Source organism: Cololabis saira, chromosome 20 (genome assembly GCF_033807715.1).
Source record: "Cololabis saira isolate AMF1-May2022 chromosome 20, fColSai1.1, whole genome shotgun sequence".
Lineage (NCBI taxonomy): Eukaryota > Metazoa > Chordata > Actinopteri > Beloniformes > Belonidae > Cololabis > Cololabis saira.
This window is the reverse complement of record NC_084606.1, coordinates 27536272-27556941: the sequence shown is the minus strand read 5'-3', so window position 1 is coordinate 27556941 and position 20670 is coordinate 27536272. Positions and strand designations below refer to the sequence as shown.

Here is a 20670-nt window from a genome sequence, read left to right as displayed (position 1 = left end):
TTGTTTGAAGGAAACAATGGTATCCAGCGTAAGTGTTGGAGAACGGGAGTGATTACTCAGGTAGCGGCTGTCCGAAGGGAATCAAGCCATCGTTCAGGGAAGAACTGGCGGGAAACGTCAATCAATGCTGTTGGACAAATGAGAGACATCTGACTCTTGATGTTTGAGGTGAAACACAGCCTTGCTGTGGACGTTGCTCGGGTCAGACCCTGCTGCTCACTTCCTCTCAACACAGACATTGTGAGTTTCATGGACCGTTTCCATTGTTTGGTCAAAGAGCCGATTGCATCTGCACAACTGTGATGGGCAACAATCTTATTTAACTTGACCAGAGAGGAATTTGGGATGCCATGGTGATGGATTTATATTCAACACAAGTCTGTCAATGGTTCACTGATGTGAGCCAGGTGTGTTGGAGCTGAGCAGCATCTGAAACGTGCAGGAGAGCGGGCTCTGAGGGAGCAGGGTGGAAGAACACTGGATCCAAGACTGAGCTAAGATGGAGCAGCACCAGGACTGATGTTTGACCCGAGTCACTGTTCAGAAAACATCATTTACATTCATCTGTGTGCATGTTCTCCCCGTGTTCCCTTGGGTAGCTAATGTGAGCTACCCTCACAAAAACATGCACACAGTCCTGGGCTATATATGCCCCCTCTGGCCAGCCGGGGAACCAGATGGGAAACCCCACCCTGTCTGGTGAAAAGATGCGGCCTGCTCACTCCTCAAGTAAGGAGGAGATTTGAGCTCAGTGTAGGGCCTCCCGGGGTTGGTAGAGGGAGCAATGCCCAGGACTGACCAGGGTTATAATAGTTTTGAATTTTTCATTTTAGTTTAGTTTTATTTCGTTTTAAATTTTTCTCCTTCAATTCAGTTAGTTTTAATTTGTTTTTAGTGTGGGTTTGCTAGTTTTTATTAGTTTTTATATTTTCAAAAATGCTTAGTTTTAGTTTAGTTTTTATTAGTTTTAGTTTTAGTTTTGACGTCACGGACCGTGAGGCGTTTAGGTGCCGTAGCTGCTAGTTGGAGGGAAACGGCCAGAGCAGAATAAATTGATCAAACCAGAGTCTTATATTGACAGGGATGAAAACGGAGGAAATTATATCTATAATTTCAGTTTGTTTTAGTTAGTTTTCTAAACACGTAATATAGTTTCAGTTAGTTATCGTTTTTGTCTTTTAATTTTCGTTTTTATTTAGTTCAGTTAATGAAATTGTTTTTTCAATTTTAGTTTTCGTTAGTTTTCGTGAACGATAACTCTGGGACTGACTTAGGTAGGAGCACTGGGGGATAAAAATTGGGGAAATCAGGATAAAAATACATAAAAAAAAAAGAAAACTATCATTTAAAACCTGAATCAGAGCTGTGACGTCGTCTGACATAGTCCTCAAAGGTCATGTGCATCTAAGAGATTAATAAAAATGGCAGCCAAAAACTTCACCGACAGCCTCATCAGAGACGTGGACATACCAGTGGTTAAAGAACAAACCCTCGAGGCTTTTTAAAATCATTTTCTTCTTTGAATATTTAGCTCGAGTCTGCATCACATAAAGCAAAGACAACCACTCGGAAGGTTGACTTTCAGCCTCTTTACCGACTCTGCCGTGGCTGAAGGGAGATAGTTTATAAAAGCCTGGACATCCTCGCCGTTATGTGGCATTTAAAACCAGTTAACGGAGCAGTGTAGTACAGCAAATTGCCACAAATAATCATCACTTTATGACGGTCTCAACTGGAAACCACTTTTCTCAAAGAAAATAAAATCTTAAAAGGAATTTATGTGCCCTGTTCAAAGCGTTTCTTCCTTTCAAAACCGACAGTGGCCCCTGCAGTAAGCTTACGAGGATTCATCATCTTGAAATATCTGCTTTAAAAGGTACTGTAGCCGCTCAGATGACTTAACAGAACTCATTTCGTCCCATTATCAGTGTTCTGCATATTAATGTCAGGGAGCGTTTAGGTCTGTTTAATCAAAATATGTTCTAAAGTATTTATTTCTCTTATAACTTCATTTGTCCAAATATGAATTACGTGGAAAGCTGCTTAAAGAGAGATGCTCAGAGAGTGCCGTCTTCCATTGATCTGCTACTGAGAACAATTTCATCTCAGAAAAGGTTTGAAACTGAACAAGTTTCTCTGGAAACAGCCTTTTCTATTGGTGTGTCTTTTGATGTGTAGGTTACTTCATTTCTTCTGTGTGGAGGGATCTGTTTTTCATGTGCGTTAGCATCGTCTCTCCCTGAAGTCTCCCGCCTTTATATTTTAATATCTGGTAATAAAGAGAGAAACAACCTAAAGGTCTCTGGACTATTGCGGTTTAGAGTTGTGTTATTCCCTGTTTTCTCCTCCAGACAAGCCTGTGATCCACTCCAGGAATTATAAATATATATGAGAGCATCAAATGTTTCAACCTCCAGACATCCACTCTTCACAGGTGCACATCTTGAGGAGAGAAAATGAATTTATCCTCAAAACCCAGTTCAAAATAATTACACTTCACGTTGTAAATGGCTGCTAATAACAGCAGCCTCATTACCGGCAGCTCAAACATGATGCACACATTTTCTATTCTGTACTATTCCAGCGTAATTGCATCTTCTGCACGGACACTATTGGATTGCTCACGCCTCAGCGAGTTTCAAAAGTGTGCTGTTCTCTCTATTCAGGGAGGGCGGGTCAAGGTTTCAAGCATTTTCTATGGAGGGAAACTACACGAGGCGATCTAATGGAGCTGGAAGACGGACGAAGGAGGTGGTCTCCGGTGACCAGATCCTCACAGCTCGCCTGAGAATAATAGAGACGTGCAGCCGCTAATCAATGAAACCTGGGGAAGATCTCTGGCCCGAGTGAGGAAAGCATGGCTGACACAACAGACAGGCACTTGTGAAGGGAAAGGCAGGAGACTATATGCAACATAGTTTGCTTCTGTAACTTAATGTCTAAAACAATTAAAGTGGGTTTAAACTAAATAAACGAGCAGGAGCCTCACAGTGGAGAAGTACCAACATTAACTGATACAGTGAGGAGTTTAAGGCCTTGAGACTAAACGGTGGTGTTTCTACTGACGGCTGTAAAGACGCACGGACATCATCAAAAATGCTGATTATCCTACTAAATACAGGGAAACACATGAGAGAGGTGAAGGGGACATTTATTCAGTACAAGACAATTTATAGATTTTATTTCACTCCTTTAAAACAAGAATGGGCTTAATAGGAAATAATTTACGTTGGAAGTGTCAGAGTGAAATATGGACATTGTTACATGTAATTTGGGGGATGTAAACTAGTGTACCCGTTTTGGGAGAAGGTACTGGAACAGGTGAGTAAATGGCTCGGTGTGTTTGTTAGGGGATCAATACATCTCAATATGAAAGGGGAATTTTAAAAGTTGGGGTGGTCATAGCTGCTTGAATAATTCTTAGAGTATGGAAGAGTACAGTCGCCCCAGATGTTAAACAATGGATGGAAATGATGTCAGAAGTTGCATCATATGAATGCATGTTGGCTAGAATTAATGATGAACATTTACAACACTTATGGTAACACTTATTTTTTTGCAGGTAGGACATATGGAGAATTTTATAGATATGGTGCTGAATGTTTATTTGGTTGTTTAAAAAAAAAAAAAATTAAATGTAGATCTGCAGGAGGCCTTTGTATATAGAATTGTTTGCTGGATATACCGTCTGTTGATGATGGTCCTAATGTTTGTTTTCGAGTTTGACTGTATGTTTATGGGTGTATGAATAAATAAAAAACTTAATGTCAAAAAATGCTGATTATAAAAATTCATTCATTCATTTGAGTGTTTATGTTTCCTGTTTTCTCAACCCCCAACCGGTGGAGGTAGATGCCCTACCTGAGTCTGGTTCTGCCAGATGTTTCTCCCCGTTAGGGGTCACCTGGTACTTGCTCATTATAGCTTTGATGCAATCTTGGAAATCATCATTTTTATCGGCTTTATATTGATTGGACTAATTTGGAGTTTAATTATAGTTTCTGGCTGCCTTTAAAGCTGAAGTGAATTTAATTATCTGCCTTGTTAAGCACTTTGTGACACTGTCTAAGAAAGTGCAACACCAGTATAGTTGGCTCTTGTTGTAAGTGAAAGGTAACATCTTCGTCGCATGCCAGGATGACCACCAAAATAACTGCCGACCTACTCAGAAATAAAAAGGCCTTCAATCTGCTCGGGAGCTAAACACTGAGCTTTGAAGCGTCAGATAGGATGGTGTTGCCCGAGGCTGGGTTGACCGTACTTCAGAGTGATGGGGAGGTCAGGGTAAGAGGAGCAGCATAGGACGTGTCTGCACTGCAAGCCTGTTGGGGCAGTGTTGCGATCTGGGGTTGCATCAGGTTGTTGGATAAAAGTTCAGCAGCTGACTATCTGAATGTCTCTCCATCGATAGATTCTCTTTTCTTCACTTATGGGACCGGCGTAATCCAAGATAGTAAAAGAGTGGATCAGGGAGCAAAAGAGATCATTTCCACAGGGAACGGCCAGACCTTTCCCCTCACTGGGAGTCTTTTTGGTTAAATAATTAGTAAACACAAGGTGGCTCACCTCCCCAGTTCTCCAGGCTGAAGAGATTGCTGAAGTTGTGGCTGACGAACGGAGAGATCTTCTTCAGGTCGTGGGTCCGGACCCTGGTGGCCAGCAGCGACTGGTGAGCGTCTCTGAACGTCGTGTCCATCAGCAGCAGACCTTTGTGGGCGCGGACGGCCTTGGCGAACCCCTCGGGGCCGTGATTCAGAAGGATGTCCCGGAAACCTACAGGTGGGTCTCCTGAGGGAGCGGAGAGAGAGACAACCACAGATATGAACAAACAAGTGGCGTAGAGGCTGTACACAGAGATAAACTGTAGTACCGTATTTTCCGTACTATAAGGCGCAGCTAAAAGCCTTTAATTTTCTCAAAAACCGACAGTGCGCCTTATAATGCAGTGCGCCTTATAATGCAGTGCCCCTTATAATGCACTGTTACTGTAGTCAGGGGGATTGTAGGTACTGTAGTTGGTGTCGCCGAAGTAATGGCACTAAAACCGTCAGGAATCGTCACAGACGTTCAAGACAACAGCAGCGACGCTGACTCGCATAATGGCGACTTTGACGAGACGGAGCAAAGCTGGTTTTTATTTTGTTAATAAAGTTTGACATACGGTACTTTTCTTCTTGTTTTTTTTTTTTGCATTTGCTGTAGGATTTTGTAGCATTTCCTGTAGCGCAGCTCCATCAGGGAGATACGTAACTCAACCCCAGCCACTATAGTACGGTATTTTACCATATATTTAGTGCGCCTTATAATGCAGTGCGCCTTATATATGGAAACGGTTTTAAGATACGTCATTCATTGAAGGTGCGCCTTATAATGTGGTGCGCCTTATAGTGTGAAAATACGGTAATTTTACAAAAGTCTGTTTAAATTATCTGAAGAGTGCGGAGAATTCCACTAAATGCAAAAGTATAAAATCAGTCCAACTAATGTCTGTATAAGACATTAAATATGCCAAAAGTGGCCTTCATAAAATCAGAGCTGCGATTCATTTATGTCATTTAAATAAGGAGCAGGAGAGTACTCCGTCTACTGACCCAAGACGCAGCTCATCTGGATAGAAATATTCAGCATTTGAGCCGTTTGAAGGTAAAAATCACAGGTTTTACTTTTTTTTTGTCACTCAAAAAAGGTGGTATTTTCCAAAAGTTATGATCTGATGGATGCCATCCCATCTCCATGCTTCACTTAAGGCAAAAGGAGATCATCTATAAAAGAACACGGACATGTGAGCTCAGCAGTCGGCTTATTAGACACACCACCCACTGGTTTGGGAAAATGAATTGCTCCTGCTAACAGTGACTCATACGGCCACGGTCTCAAATATAGAAGAAGGCAGCTCAATTTAGTGAACCGAGGGATCCGAGCGACTGAACCTGACGCCGCACGGCTGCCAGATGAAGGGAGCCCGATTCCAGGATTTATTTTGCATGCTCTTTTCACACATCTAAAATCTGGGCTCATCTGTGACCCCGTTTTTGTGTGTCAACCTTCACAAACCCCAGCAGTAGGAGAGGTGTCCTGTTGTGGGAGACGCCACCATGCAGGACGGCCTTCACACAGTCACAGCCGTTCACTGATGACCAACATGCGTCTCCTTGTTCTTCAAGGGCGACATATTCGCCGCAGTTGAAGTTAAAATAGTCCTACATTTTTAATACTTCTAATTTTAATTTAGTTTTCATTTTAACCTGTGGACAAGTAGTTTTAGTTTTGAAAAATTTGTTATTTTTACTTTATGTTTAAGTCTTAGTTTTTGAGGTATTGACCAAAACCTTAGCCAAAATCTTGACCCGTGCCAAAATAATAAAATAAATGTAATATATAAAATATAAGATGAAAGAATCCTATCAACAATACCATATAGTGCAAAAATATGTCATTCTTTCTTTTGAATTTGAAAAAAGTAATCAGTAATTCAAATATGGCAGCAAACACCAATTAAACAAGGCAGAAGAACAAAAATGTCAATTTTACCTGCAATTCTATATTGTTAATTTGAGTTTTTATCAAGTTTAAGTTTGATAAAAATCTTGTTTTAATTTACTTTCAGTTAACAGAAACCTTTGAGAATAATAAAGTCTATAACTAATGCCTCGGCATCAAGAACAATGATGCTCTTTTTAATCAAAATTCAATCCAATTTGAAACTAATGCGGTCTTATTTGTGTGCTGCACAGACATTTACAATCAGCCGTCTGAAATATATATTTCGGGGTCATTTAGAGACACTGGAGTCTGAATTTAGATTTATTTATGCTCTATTTTATGTGCAATCACACTAGTTAATGAGGTGCTATCTGACTGGTTGGTTGTCCTCTGACTGTGACCCTTCATATCGTTGCTGGGGATTATTTGCTCGTCCTTGCAAACAAATGATCTCTCCTCTAATTGTTTGTAAGGACAGCACAAGGGAGACAAAAACATGACTGCATAAACAGATGTAGATGATACGTACTCATAACAACGAACCCACACAGGGAAACCAAATGAGTCTACTTCAGCTGAAGCTATTGAGCTCTGCAAATGAGCTCTGTGAAGTCCTGCTGCTCAAGTAAATGGAGACAGACATCTGAACTTGTCAAGCTCGGGGAGACAGCGGGGACGAGGAAACAAGCTGAAACAATGATTAACTATCGTAGTTCTATTTGTTTCACTCGTGCGATCTCAAACCAGCTATCAAAACATATTCTAGTCCGCCGCTAGTGCTGCTTTCTGACACAATTCTCTCAACAGTGGCAGAGGATGAGAGGGGAGTTCTGGGGCCGCTATACGATAGCCTCCGCAGTTTCCTGGAAATTCCAGTGAGAGTCGATCCGTCTGCATCTTGGACATTTTGTAACATGGAGAGAAAGAAAAATGCATTAAGGAGGAAGCAAAGAGATGCTTTCTCCCTTGGTTGCTGAGCTCAACAACTGATGACCCACTTATATGTGTGTATGTCCTCTGAAAGCCGCCCACTTCCCGCGACCCAGCATCTCTGAATACGCTTCACTCATTCGTCTCTCAGGCTCGTGTCATTTCATTTCTCCTCTGACACTCTTCACCTGACTGATGGTCTTTTTACCATGCTTTCCTCCACCTCCACTGCACCATTATAACCAGACAGACCACGCTACAGCGCTCACAGACACCTCCGCCGCAATTTCGCTGTAAATACAGCTTGTTCAACCTCTGCTCTGGGTTTGACATCTGCCAAAACCCCCATTAAATGCGTTTTCCCTTCGTGCTTTGGAACATTTCAATTGTCCAATTCCAGAGGGGCCGCTAATTAGCCATTAGTTAAAGTCAGGTGTGCCGAGCTGAACCCTACATGTGAAAAGCAGCTCGGAGCTCAGCCACGAACACAAACAATCACAATAACGTCATGAATTCATCTCATGTTTGAGCAGAGCCTCCAGTTCCTTAATGGGAGTTTGGGGGCAAAGGCCAGAAATGTACACTAATATCCAGCAGTTTAACCTTTTTAAACGCTCATTTTATTTTTCTAGTTTCACCATAAATGTATAATGGAGCCTATTTCACTGCTGGTGCATCTCAAACCTTCAGTCATAAAGGGTTAATGATGGCAGCGCCTACCAGAGTCTTCATTAATTTGGTCTGAAGACAACTAACATGTTGCTAAAAAGGAGTTATCTTGTTAAAATGTATTCATTTCAATAAAGTTCAACTAATTTCAGTGACCTTGATGACATTTGGGACACCTGAAAGGCCTTAGATGTTGATGTGATACCTTAGAAAAGATGACTGGGACTAGGGTTGCAAAATTCCGAAGTTGGAAACTTTCCATGGGAATTAACGGGAATATATGGGAATTAACGGGAATTAACGGGAATAAATAACAAATTTACAGAATTGAAGGTTGGCCCTTAACAGGGAACTTAAATATAGTTGGGGGAAATATATTGTAGCATAGTCTTGGCTAAAATAACCAGATTTAATGCAAGTACACTCCTCAATCACATGCACACAGCACATTGCTTACTGCAGGGCTATTGAGGCCACGCCCCCTACAGGCACTGTGCATTCCTCCATCACATGCACAGGTGATTTCTTGAAGCCTGGAGGCCACACATTTGAGCTCAAAGCACAAGACTATTGAAGCCACACATTTGAGCCCACGGACTATATAAAGTCAAGTAGGTTTTGATAATATTATGGGGTAAATATATTTGATCTATAATGGTATTAATGATTTAACATTTAACATTTTGAATGGGACTTTTATTTTTTTTTTGGGGGGGGGGGGGGGGGGGGTTCTACTCAAATAAATCTGTTGAAATGTCATGTTTTTGTATTATCTTGCATGGATATCTGCTTATGACAAAATAAATATTTACATTTATGTTTGGATATGATACAGTTTATTTAAATTACCCCCAATTTCCAGTTAATTCCCTTAAATTCCCATAAATTCCCAATAATTCCCATAAATTCCCATAATTCCCATGGAAAGTTTCCAATTTGGAATATTTCCAAAATTCCCCAGCTTAACTTCCCATGGAAAGTTTCCGGAAATTTACCGGAAATTTTCCACCCCTTTGCAACCCTAAATTCAACTAATTTCAGTGACCTTGATGACATTTGGGACACTTGAAAGGCCTTAGATGTTGATGTGATACCTTAGAAAAGGTGACTGGGACTGTATTGAATTGTGGAAAAACACGATCTGCCTCCCGTTATCTGATCTGTGCTAAACCAAATGAGCCACGCGTCAACCGGGAGTCGTGACGCCCAACGTGGAGCGGGAGGATCCTGAAAACTTTTTTTTCAGAAGCAGCTTGGGAGCACCTTTGGCGTCCATGATGACGACGGCTGTCCGCAACAAACCAACGCATAGCTTCATTTCTGTAAAGGAGCACGTCAGGCTTCGGTGGAGCAGACAGCACGGTCGTTGGTTCAGCACAAAAGCATTAATCAGTTCATAGAAGATAAAGCACAAATCAACTTAAAGGTTGTTTTTTTTTTTATTAATTGAAAGGATTGCGGACAAAAAGCATCGCCCCCGAAAGAAGCCTTATGAATAAGCCTTATGGTGGTAATACGCTGAGCCTGGGGATAAATAAACTCATCCCATTGTGTTGCCTATGAGAGAGAAGCCTCAGAAACGTACTCAAGTCTTTGAAAGATGGACATTGATCAGAAAAACCTGTGTCTGAGTCATTAATTAAATATCCGTTAAATGTTTTATCATATTGTATTTACTTTACTTTTATTTGTTTGTTTGTAGGACCACTGCTCCCTCCCCCCAAAGAGCCTTTGCTCCTTGGCCTCAGGCTGCATTTGTAGAGAAGAACCTGTTCTTAATTGCTTGCCTGATCAAATAAAGGTTTAATAATGGAAAAGAGAGCAAATCAGGTATAACTCTTTATGGCACAATTTTGATTCGCCTCCCCTCAGCCTGCCAACTCAGAGAAGGAGTAAAGCAACTAAATTCTGCAGTGTCTGTACAGCGGCCAGGATGAGCCTTCCAGTCTGATGTGGATCTACGAGCCGTTCAGATTCTGCTCCTTTGGTTAAGTAACCAAAATGCGATTTACGTGAAACCACGCCCACAACTAACTCCGCCGGCCGGAGCTTCCGCCATTTTTTTCGTAGCGGTGTATGGCGTCATTCAGGCAGCCAATCAGCACAGCGCCTCATTATCATAGCCCCGCCCACTCAGAATCCCACATAGATAATGAGGTTAGAGAATGAGAAGATAAAGACATGGTTTAGAGACTGAATTTCTAATTTATTTAGCAAAAACAATCAAAAGCTTGTTTTTAAGACATTCAAGGCCTTTTTAAAATAGGTATTAGATGCCATAATAGGTCCCCTTTAAATGTTTTAAAATATAATTTTTTTTGCTGTGGAAGTGTTCAAAATTACCGTAGGCAGAAACCATCCCCGTTCCACTCTTTAGATAGAATTTTATTCCTTCTTAAATATTTCAAACATTTGAGCTGTTAAATGTTGCACCGTTTAAATAGAAGTCAAACTGATTTCCCTCTTTACATTTTTTAAAAACTTTAAATTTTTCATGTCAAAAAACAAAAAAAAAAACTCAAAACCATGTTATGATCCATTACAGCCCTATTAATAATTGTGTAGCTACACTAAGTACAACACCTGGCCATATACTGATATTAAAGACAAACAAATAAAATCTAAATTCCAGAAAAAAGGATAGCTAATAATAATTTATTTTTTCTCAAAGCTATACATCTCAAGTTGCAGAACTCAACATTTCTATTTATTCCCTTGTCTTTGTTCAAGAAACAAACGCATTTGTTCAACATTTAATGCTGTAACAGATATCTCCGGGTGTACAGAAGTGGTGTAAAAACGTCGACCTTGTAGTCCGAGGTCAGCGTTTCTAAAAGCCAGCAGATGAACTGGAAACGGCGTAAACCGCATCACATCCATTAAGAGTGTTGCTGAAAACCTTCAACCTCCCGTCTCCGAGGACCCCGGGACGGAGACGGCTGGATGTAAGAAGCACTGGAAGACGCCTCCTATTAATCTAACAAGATTGTGTCCGACTGCACTTTTAAGACTTGAAATAACTGCAAATAGCATCCATGGGGAAGGAGGGGTGAGGTTTCCCAGGACAAGAACCGCCATTTATGGTTCACTGCAGTTGAGTGGTTCTAAAAACAAACAGTTCCACATTGCTCTGACCTTCGGACCTTAGTCTATGATCGCTACTAGAACCCCCTCCCTTTCCTCGCCTCCTTGCTTTCCAACACAATATCAACCCTGTCCCTCCCCCAGCCCCCCCACACATCCCTGTGCGGTGTAATATCTGCTTTTGACCGTTGCTGTAATTCACCCCTGAAAACGAATGATGTCAGCAATAATTGTTTCCAAAGCGACGGCGGGCCAAATGAACACCACACACAGTTATTCACATATAGCATCTGTCAAACATGCTAAATGAGCTGGCTGGGACAAAAAGCTGGACAAGCTCTAGCGAGCAGCGCCGCTGAAATAAAACACACAGACATTTGAACTTATCGAGACAGCTTCTCCCCAGTGAGAACGTGCACAAGGAATTATTCATTCTCTAAATCCCCTCCCCGCTTCTCACATGCATGCAATCTTTTATGCTTCCTACACTCTTACACTTGTGCAGTCTTTGACACATTTGTCTCAGCACAAGAAAGAAAAGAGGGCAAGCGCACTGGGACTGCAGCGCCGATGCAAACAATGGCCTCTGCATATTATATTCTTCCAAGACGACGTTGGTGTTTGAGTTAATTTCTGCATATGGGGAAAAAAAAAAAGTAGTATAAAGATGACGGCCCCATGTGGTCTGCTTGACAACTGACCCACTTGCACATAAACAAACCCACTCATTTGCATCAAAGGCTGCCAGAGTCCCTGCTCACACTTCCCTCCTCCGTCTCCCAGACTCCTGTCGTTTTCCTAGCCCTGCACTCGCCGGTCTTCACCTGTCTGACACCCCTCGCCCCCTGCAGCTCCTTTCTCGCAGCTCTAAAATGACCCGATGGTGTGAACCTAAGTGCTCACGGGCACTCAATTTCAGAGTAGTAACAGCTGGGCCGCTCTCTGTTCTGAGCAGACATCCGCCGACCAAAAGAAAAGAGAGAAAAACACCCCAAAAGCTTGATGGAGCTTTTGCATGTTTCTTTTTTCCTGGAGATATTTTCAATAGCCCGATTCCAGCAGCGTGGTTCCTGCACAAATGTGTTTTATTAGAGCCCAAACTGTTTATAAGTGAGCTTGTCCTGGAAAATCCTCAACATCCCTCATCACCTCACCCGTTTAATAATTTACCTCAACTGTTAAGTGTCTGCGTGGTCAGAAACCTGTCAGCTCACAGTTCTGGGTGTTTTCCTCCACATATCAGAGGTGTGAAAGACAAGAAAACAAATAAAAAAAGCCTCTTTGGGGTGTATTCAGATTATCCTCTTTATTTATCTTTCTTTAGAACTCATACATCTACCCAAAAGTCAATTTAAGATGCAATTATTTGCAAAAAAGGTGTTCTGGCACTGATTTAATATATTTTTGTTATGCATACTACCACATACTTCTATTACAAACTCTGCTCTCATCAGGATTGGAAATACGACGCATAATTGCGAGGTGAAGAGGATTCTGTCATTTTTATTAGTCATTTTTCCCGGGGCTGGTTCTGAGGCATCTGGTGATTAACCTCTAGATGTCCTCCATTAAATAAATCCAGACAATAATTGGAACAAGGTGTACTTCTACACCATCGATGAACCACCAGCAATCAGGCTGTAGAGGAAACGTTTCAGACTACAAATCCTAATTAGAAAATAATGACCTCTGAGTATGTAGCAGGTTCTATCAGGACGCCCTCTTTGCTTTCCACGGAGAGTTTTCTAATTCCTTTGCTCCTCAAATGTGCTTTTCTTGTAACTTCCCCACCTTTCTCCCTTTCTTTAGACGCAATATTGTGACAAGCCACAGAGCAATTAATTATCGCTGCTTTCCTCTAATCCCATCTTCTTCCTTGATCATTTCAGACATGGTATCTGCACATTCCACCACGTCCACCCGACCGTTTTCTCTCAGGGTTATTCACCAGCCGAGCCCTCTCTCCTCCCCACGTCACCGCCCTGCTCTTCCCCGACGTCAGTCCCTCCCTACACGCCTCTCTACAGAGTGTGATAATACAGGCCTAATCCCTCTCTTCTCTCAATCCCCCAGTCAAATGAAAGAAAGGATATAAGCACATTACAAATCTCATTACTAGGCTTTAGGTATGCCTGTGTGCTTGCCGGTGCTGCAGACAACTACCGCAGCTGCATACAGTAGGTAAGTGGGGGTGTATACACAAAGGGTGCCTGTTCAGTCGAGTGCGTCTCTGCCAGAGTGTGTTTGCGTATAAGTCCTGCGTGCATGCCTTCGCTTTGCTTCCACGACAAGTGAGATGAGCAATAACACATCTGAGCAGAACATTTGCATAAGCAAGACAAGTGGTGGGTAAGCACAGAGAAATGACACTCGCATGCAAACAGTGGAGATTATTCTGTCTTATTGTACTCCGTTCCCTTCCACTGAGCACCTTTGTATTTTCCTGCATGTCAGCTTTGATCAGTTACGCCTGACGTCATATTATTCACATTATTTTGATGAGGATTTGTGTTTACAGGGCATGCGATGGGTCAGGGCAGGGTCCTGCCCAACATGGTGGATTGATGCAGCGGACGGAGGGGCGGATGCTTTACTTCACGAGAAGCTCGGTACGAGGAGCAGGGAAGAACAAGCGGCACATCTCAGCGACTGCGACGCCAATTGAAATGAGCCTTTTCCTTAGTTCGACATTTTATTTATAAAATATACATGTAACCAGAAGTAAATTGAAGAACTTGGACTGCACCAAACTCAAGAAGGAAGTGTGGTCGAGAGCTCCGCCGCAGAGATTGTATAAATAACCCAGTGAGTTCATGGCTGCTTCCTGTTCGTGCCAGACGACAGGAGCTCTGGTGCAGAGCAGGGAGCGGCATGGAGAACATCGGCCTCCACCTACTGTACATCATCTGTGCTCACAGATCAGTAGAGCCCCCCCCCAGGCCTCTCTGCCTCTGGCCACAGACCTGCTGGACGGCTCATCAGTCACGCGGCCGGCACTTTAGCCCAAAGCACCCAACGGATCCCCAAGTGTTTACATCTTTATCTTTGGCGCCCTTCGGGGAATGACCCGCTCACCCATGCCGTGCAGCACCTTGATGAATTAGCCCAAAAGTAATAAATGCAACGGGGATGATGTATTGTCACATTAACGACAACATCCAGCTCAACACCTTTGTTTCCCTTTTCTTTTATCATCAAAAACCACACAGATACCGTATTTTCCGGACTATAAGTCGCTCTGGAGTACAAGTCGCACCAGCCATAAAATGCATAATAAAGAAGGAAAAAACGTATATAAGTCGCACTGGAGTATAAGTTGCATTTTTGTGGGAAATGTATTACATAAAATCCAACACCAAGAACAGACATGTCATCTTGAAAGGCAATTTAAAATAAAAATAGAGGCAACAACAGGCTGAACTATTGTATAGTATGTTTATGTTACATGACACAACTGAGAACGTGCCTGGTATGTTAACATAACATATTAAGAGTTATTCAGATAACAGATAACTATAGCATAAATAACATGCTAAGAAGTTTACCAAACCATCCGTGTCACTCCAAATAACTAAAATCCATGAAATCTTCATCCTGGGTGTCACTTTTAAACAACTCTGCTAACTCCGGAGGTAGAAGATGCGGCGCTTCCTCTTCTACGTCGCTTACGTCAGACTCATCGTCAGTTGCAGTTCGCCCTCTTGAGGTTTGGTGTGAAAATAACATGTGAAATGATATACCGGTAATAATGTGTTCATAATTTCAAACATAAGTCGCTCCAGAGTATAAGTCGCACCCCCGGCCAAACTATGAAATAAAACGCGACTTATAGTCTGGAAAATACGGTACATTATTTTGTCTCTTTAGCGTTCATACGCTGGAGCAACGCTTCATTGAGGAGAATGTGTTTCTTTAGGTAACTGCTGGACCGGGACTCCTTAAAATACACAAATACATGCGACTGACTTACCCATGGTGACAGGAGGGATGACGGGGTCTATGGAGGAGGGCTTGGCCTTGACGGGGATGGGGGTGGTCGGCCCATTAACCATCACGTGACCTGGACGCCGGCAGATGAACAGAGGAAACAAGTCGGACGTCACTTTAGTAAGTTCCACACAACAGCACCAATAGTTGGTAAGAAAGATATGTTTTTTGAAATGCAGCTCCTGGAGGTCAGTGTGCATGGTTGGTCCCTCCTTGCTTGCTTCAAGAGTTTGCAAATGTGGCATTGAATTTCCTTTGTAAGCACCTAAGGCTTGCTGCAAGGCATTTTATTTATGCCTGTAAAATATATGAGAATTGGGCTACAGCTCTTCCATAAAATAACTTCTCATCTAAAAAGTATCAAAACAGGCCCTTTAGCTCACGAAAGCAAATCAGTTCCCATCTTTCAAACCGCAAATGCAATCAGGAAATGATAGCCCTGTTCCAGACGGCTGCCGAGTTATTAACCTTTAATTTCTGCTTACACAAGCCCGTTTTTGAACTGCAATTTAACAGTCTGAACAAGGGACGGGGTATATTTAGCATTTCCTTTAAAACAAAAAAGCGCTGCTGTAAATGTCATCGTTTGAACGTGACGTGCTTCAATAACCGTTGAAAACTTGTGATTATTGGACACTCCGGCCCCCGTTGAGGCGCCTGGGAAGAGTTGGGGGACTGACCGAGGTAGTGCAGCAGCTTCTGGGCGCGGTTCTGGGTGGGTTTCAGGTTGAAGAGCTCCGGGTTCTCGTCAATGAACTGCGTGTCCACGGTGGAGTGGAGGAACTGGTTGTTGGACAGGACGTTCTGCAGGAACGGGATGTTGGTCTAGACACAGAAAGACAAGGAGAAGAGATTCATTTTATCTCCTTAAGTTGTTTATAACAGAGGGTTTTAAAGCATTTCTAGCACAAATTAAAGTGAACTTTAAAAGACACCGAAAAGTTGAGACTTCACAACCCCCTTTTAACTTCAAATCAAACAGTTCATCTATAAGAAATATGGTTATCTTCTCAAAAGATGATGAAAATGTCTGAAAGTGTGACATTAAAAGAAACAAATCAAACTTCAGATTCATGCAAAACCTCCTCTTAGTCCCTGAAACGCTGCTCCATCTCAACTTCAGATGCACATTTAAGACATTTAGTTGTCATCTTCCATTTCTAGTTTGCTAGGGGGGGACACATGCCGATTAAGCTGTCTGACTGAAGGAGAAGGTGAACAACGAGAGTGAGGAAAGATGAGCAAGTGTTCATTTCATTACTGGAGTTGTTCATATTTGTCTGCAGCTATCACATTGTCTTGGGCTGTTCGTGAGGAGAGACTGGTAAAAAGAGCCGCTCATGACTGACTGGAGTAGTTTAAACAAAACTCCATCACCTTTCACATGTCAATGTCCCCAAAGAAAGGTGCAGAATCTCAAGTTGAACAGCATCTATATACAACATGATTTGTTGGAGACTATTTGAAGATAAAACCTTTTCATTTGCAAACGGTGATAACAGAAGCTAAACCTCCGAGGACAAGCTGGGCGTTGCAAGTGAAGAGAGAGTAACACACATCCCTGTACGTGCAGGGTACAGAAATTGTTTCGTCCATCACGAGCCAAAAAACAAAAGACAAGATGAGGTTCGCCATCAACGGCGGCCTGTTTACTCGGGATAAGTAAACTCAGTCTGGGTGCATATACGGTCTCATGCTGCTTTCATGTCTGATTGGGCAAATCCAGACTAACACGAAATCCATTTCATTTTTTCTCATGAAAAGTGTTTTTGTGAGCTTCTGCAGACTTTTCTGGCATAACTTTTAGATCAGCCAGTGTGTTCATCTCATGCCGTGCCGAGTCTCATCATTTATCAATCACTGGCAAACTGAAATTTGGTGAAATATATAAACCTGAGACCATGCCGATGCTGTGCAGATGAAGTCAAGTTCCCCCCTTTTTCATTGATAAAACTTGAAATGAATAAAAACATTATGCAAACTTGTCAAATACCAGCTTCAGTAAGTATTTTGGGCAAAGATTTGCACAAACCTCACATTCTGGGGTCGTGTGATTTTGGATTGAGTCCAAAATGGACAGATGCAGGCTCTGTAATACCAGAGCAACCTAGTTTAAGATTATTTAGCACATTGGTCTCATTACAGCCGTGGGAGGTTTATGTTAAAGAAAGATAAACGTTTAAAATCCCTGCTACTTTCTTTAAAACAAAAAAAACCTTGTCTCCATTTTACATTTGTACAAGCAAATGATGCTCCTGAAGACTTTGAAGTGAGTCAATTATCTGGCTAGTGTCGGGGCCAGATACAGCACATGTACAGTATATAAATGTACAATTTATGACTACAATTTGTGCTTTTAGCAAAGCCAAGCACACGCTGACCTGAAATAACTGCAGCATCAGTCACTGAGGAATCCCATAATTAGCAGTAGGAAGTTGGGCAATAAAAGCACACAGGCCTCATTACAGTGGCAGCTCGGAGAGGGATGGGGGGGGGGCATCTAGACGCTGGTCTAGCTCATACCAGCAGTGTCAGAAACATCAAACCAAATAGTGTTGCAGCCTTCTATACTTGAGGTGGAGGCCGTGACGGACATTCCCCTGCAGCAGGGTCGTATCAGACGTCTAATCACCCACGTCTGAACAGATGGGTGACTGGATGGCTTTTCTAATCCCTCCATTAGGATGGAAAATACAGTAATAACATTACAGGTAGACCAAATAATCAGCTGTCTGATTAATCAGTTACTGGCAGGATTTAAATATTTGATAAAAACTCATTTGTTTGCAGCTGACATTGACTCAATTATTTAAACCATTCTGAATTATAAATCCAAACAATGGTAATTTCAGTGCTACGCTGTAATTTTAGCTTGGGTTGAAACTTTTCTTTATTATGCCATTGCACAATAGCTCACTTTTTTCTCTTTATTTTTTCTGTTTTTATTATGTAAACCACCTTGGACAGCCTTGTTGCTGAAATGTGCGACACAAATAAACCTGCCCTGCCTGAGAAAGGATATAGCTACCTCCAAGTAATCTGTATCTGTAAGATAAAGCCATGCAAAGTTTAGAGTGACTACAAGCAGAAAACAGTGTTAAGTGCGTCAGTGTTGGTCTTCATTGGCCTCCAGCAGAGCCAAGCAAGCCGCCTCATAGACACGTTTGCTATGATAATTAGGAATCGATTCAGTTTAGGTCTAAAAGAGACAGATTCATGTATTTTCTGTTTTAATCTTTAAGACTGGTGAATAAATATGGAAGTTGGTAAAACATTGAATTTACAAAACAAGACTAGGGGGTGGCTAGCACTCGTGTTCTGTGCCAAAGTCTCAGCAAGTGTGCAGGCAGAGTAGGTATCGTACCAGGTAATCATTGAAGGTGAACAGGGGTTTACAATTTCTGAGATACATGTGTGCATTAGCAGAATAAGAGCACATTCTGAGCCCCTCGTTACAAAAAGGAGGGAACTGAAGAGGAGGGAAAGAAAGGAGAGCTGGATGATTCACAAGGCTGCACTGCTGGGCCTTGGGATACAAGTTAAGCACCAAAACATAAAAGCCAAAGGCAGTGCTTCAAAATAAAGCTTCATACAAGTTAAATGCAAGTACAGTACATAAGACATTAAGCATTCATGTGGAGACTTGTTTTACTAAAGGTGCATCGAAATAAAAGCACAGAACAACCACATGCAGACTGGTAAAACAAGTATCCCAGCTCATTCAGTAACAAAGCTACCAAACTGAATGAAGAAAGGATCTTTTTCATTCAACGTAGCGGGTTAAAGATAGTCATTATATATATATATATATATATATATATATATATATATATATATATATATATATATATATATATATATATATATATATATATATATATATATATATGTGTATATATTCTGGGAAGTGTCCTTACAGCACTTGCCTCTTCATGCAGACTTCACGCCGAACACATATTGAGGGATCATGGACTTTCAAATGTGTTACTAGTGAGAAAAACTGGCTGGCACACCCCCTTATTTGCAGTCTTTACTGTACCCCAAGTCTTATGGTAAAGATGCTCGACAGATATCTGAGCAAAAGCATATAAAAAACAAACCTGTTTGTGCAGTTTGTAACTACACCCCGTGGCTGGATATAAAGTATTTCATTATTGTCTAATAAGGAACGTACAGTAACCCTTTTTGTTCTCTTGAAGAAAATACTCCAGATGGAAATACTTCTAACGCTTCCACACTTTCCTGTGGGAGTAAAAATAAAAAATAAATCTGTTTAAGATACTTTGGAGGGAGGACAGCCTAAGGGCTTCTTGTTTTGATGTCTCACCTGCATAAGTTTGGGATTTTCAAACTTTGTTGTTGTTGTTTTTTTATAATGTCATCATTTATAGTTTGTGCACGTAGGCAAACTGAGCGCAAAAGAGTAAAGCATTGGAAAGTTTTTAGTAATATAAATGTGTACGGGCTTATGAAGCGTGGCCAAAAGCCTTTACTCTTTTAAAATAAGGGACACACAATAAGGGATGATGAAGCCACCGGTGATACATGGAGGTTTGTCTGATTCGTTTGCTGTACCGGATCAATATGCTCGTTAACAGGATGCTATTCCCGCCTGTGACTATCACACACATGCAGCCTCTTTACACTTCCCACACACACACACACACACACACACACACACACACACACACACACACACACACACACACACACACACACACACACACACACACACACACACACACACACACACACACACACACACACACACACACACACACACACACACACACACACACACACACACACCTTGGACCTCTCCTACGTCTCAGTATCTCTTCTCAATTTTCCACATCAGTATTCACGCCGCTCTGAATAATGTCACACAAACACTCAGAGGGCCTCCCTTGATTTTGGTGCCCTAAAACAACCACTTGGCTACATCTCTAAGAGCTATGCAGGCTGCATGCAAAACACAAACACGCACGCACGCACGCACGCACGCACGCACGCACGCACGCACGCACGCACGCACGCACGCACGCACGCACGCACGCACGCACGCACGCACGCACGCACGCACGCACGCACGCACGCACGCTTTCTTACCAGGAATGATTACAGCTTCCATTTCCAAATCCTTTTTATACTATAAATTTTAGCGGCTACACACTTCCTGGGCAGGTTTCTTGTGGGGAGCTGAACACGGCGGGTGAATTAATGCACAGGCTCCAGCTGACAAACACTTCCAATATGGAGCCAATTCAAACTCTCAAGCCTCAGATCGCTGAGGAGGAAGCTCATTAACTAACTTTCTTTACAGTCCCCTCCCCCCAAAAAACAACAAACAAACCACCTGGTTGTCTGTCACTACTTTTGTACATCCAGTGCACCGTTAATCACCAGAGTCTGTTTTATTGCTATTCTGCTCACAGCCCGCCGTCATCATTCTTGATGCAATCAGCTTCAATAGTGATTGCCAAGGCAGCATCATGAGCCATGTACCGATATCCCCGG

General features: G+C 42.1%; 1 protein-coding gene across 1 annotated transcript in view; it reads right to left on the bottom strand.

Moving 5' to 3' along the window:
• Positions 1 to 20670, bottom strand: part of LOC133419939 (pyruvate carboxylase, mitochondrial-like) — a 290321-nt gene that overhangs the window by 45159 nt on the left and 224492 nt on the right. Inside the window, exons 13-15 of the mRNA XM_061709419.1 lie at positions 15834 to 15978; positions 15137 to 15226; positions 4567 to 4788 (exon numbers count right to left, since the gene is read on the bottom strand). Of these exons, the coding sequence (XP_061565403.1) occupies positions 4567 to 4788; positions 15137 to 15226; positions 15834 to 15978 (457 nt within the window). The remainder of the gene's footprint in view (positions 1 to 4566; positions 4789 to 15136; positions 15227 to 15833; positions 15979 to 20670) is intronic.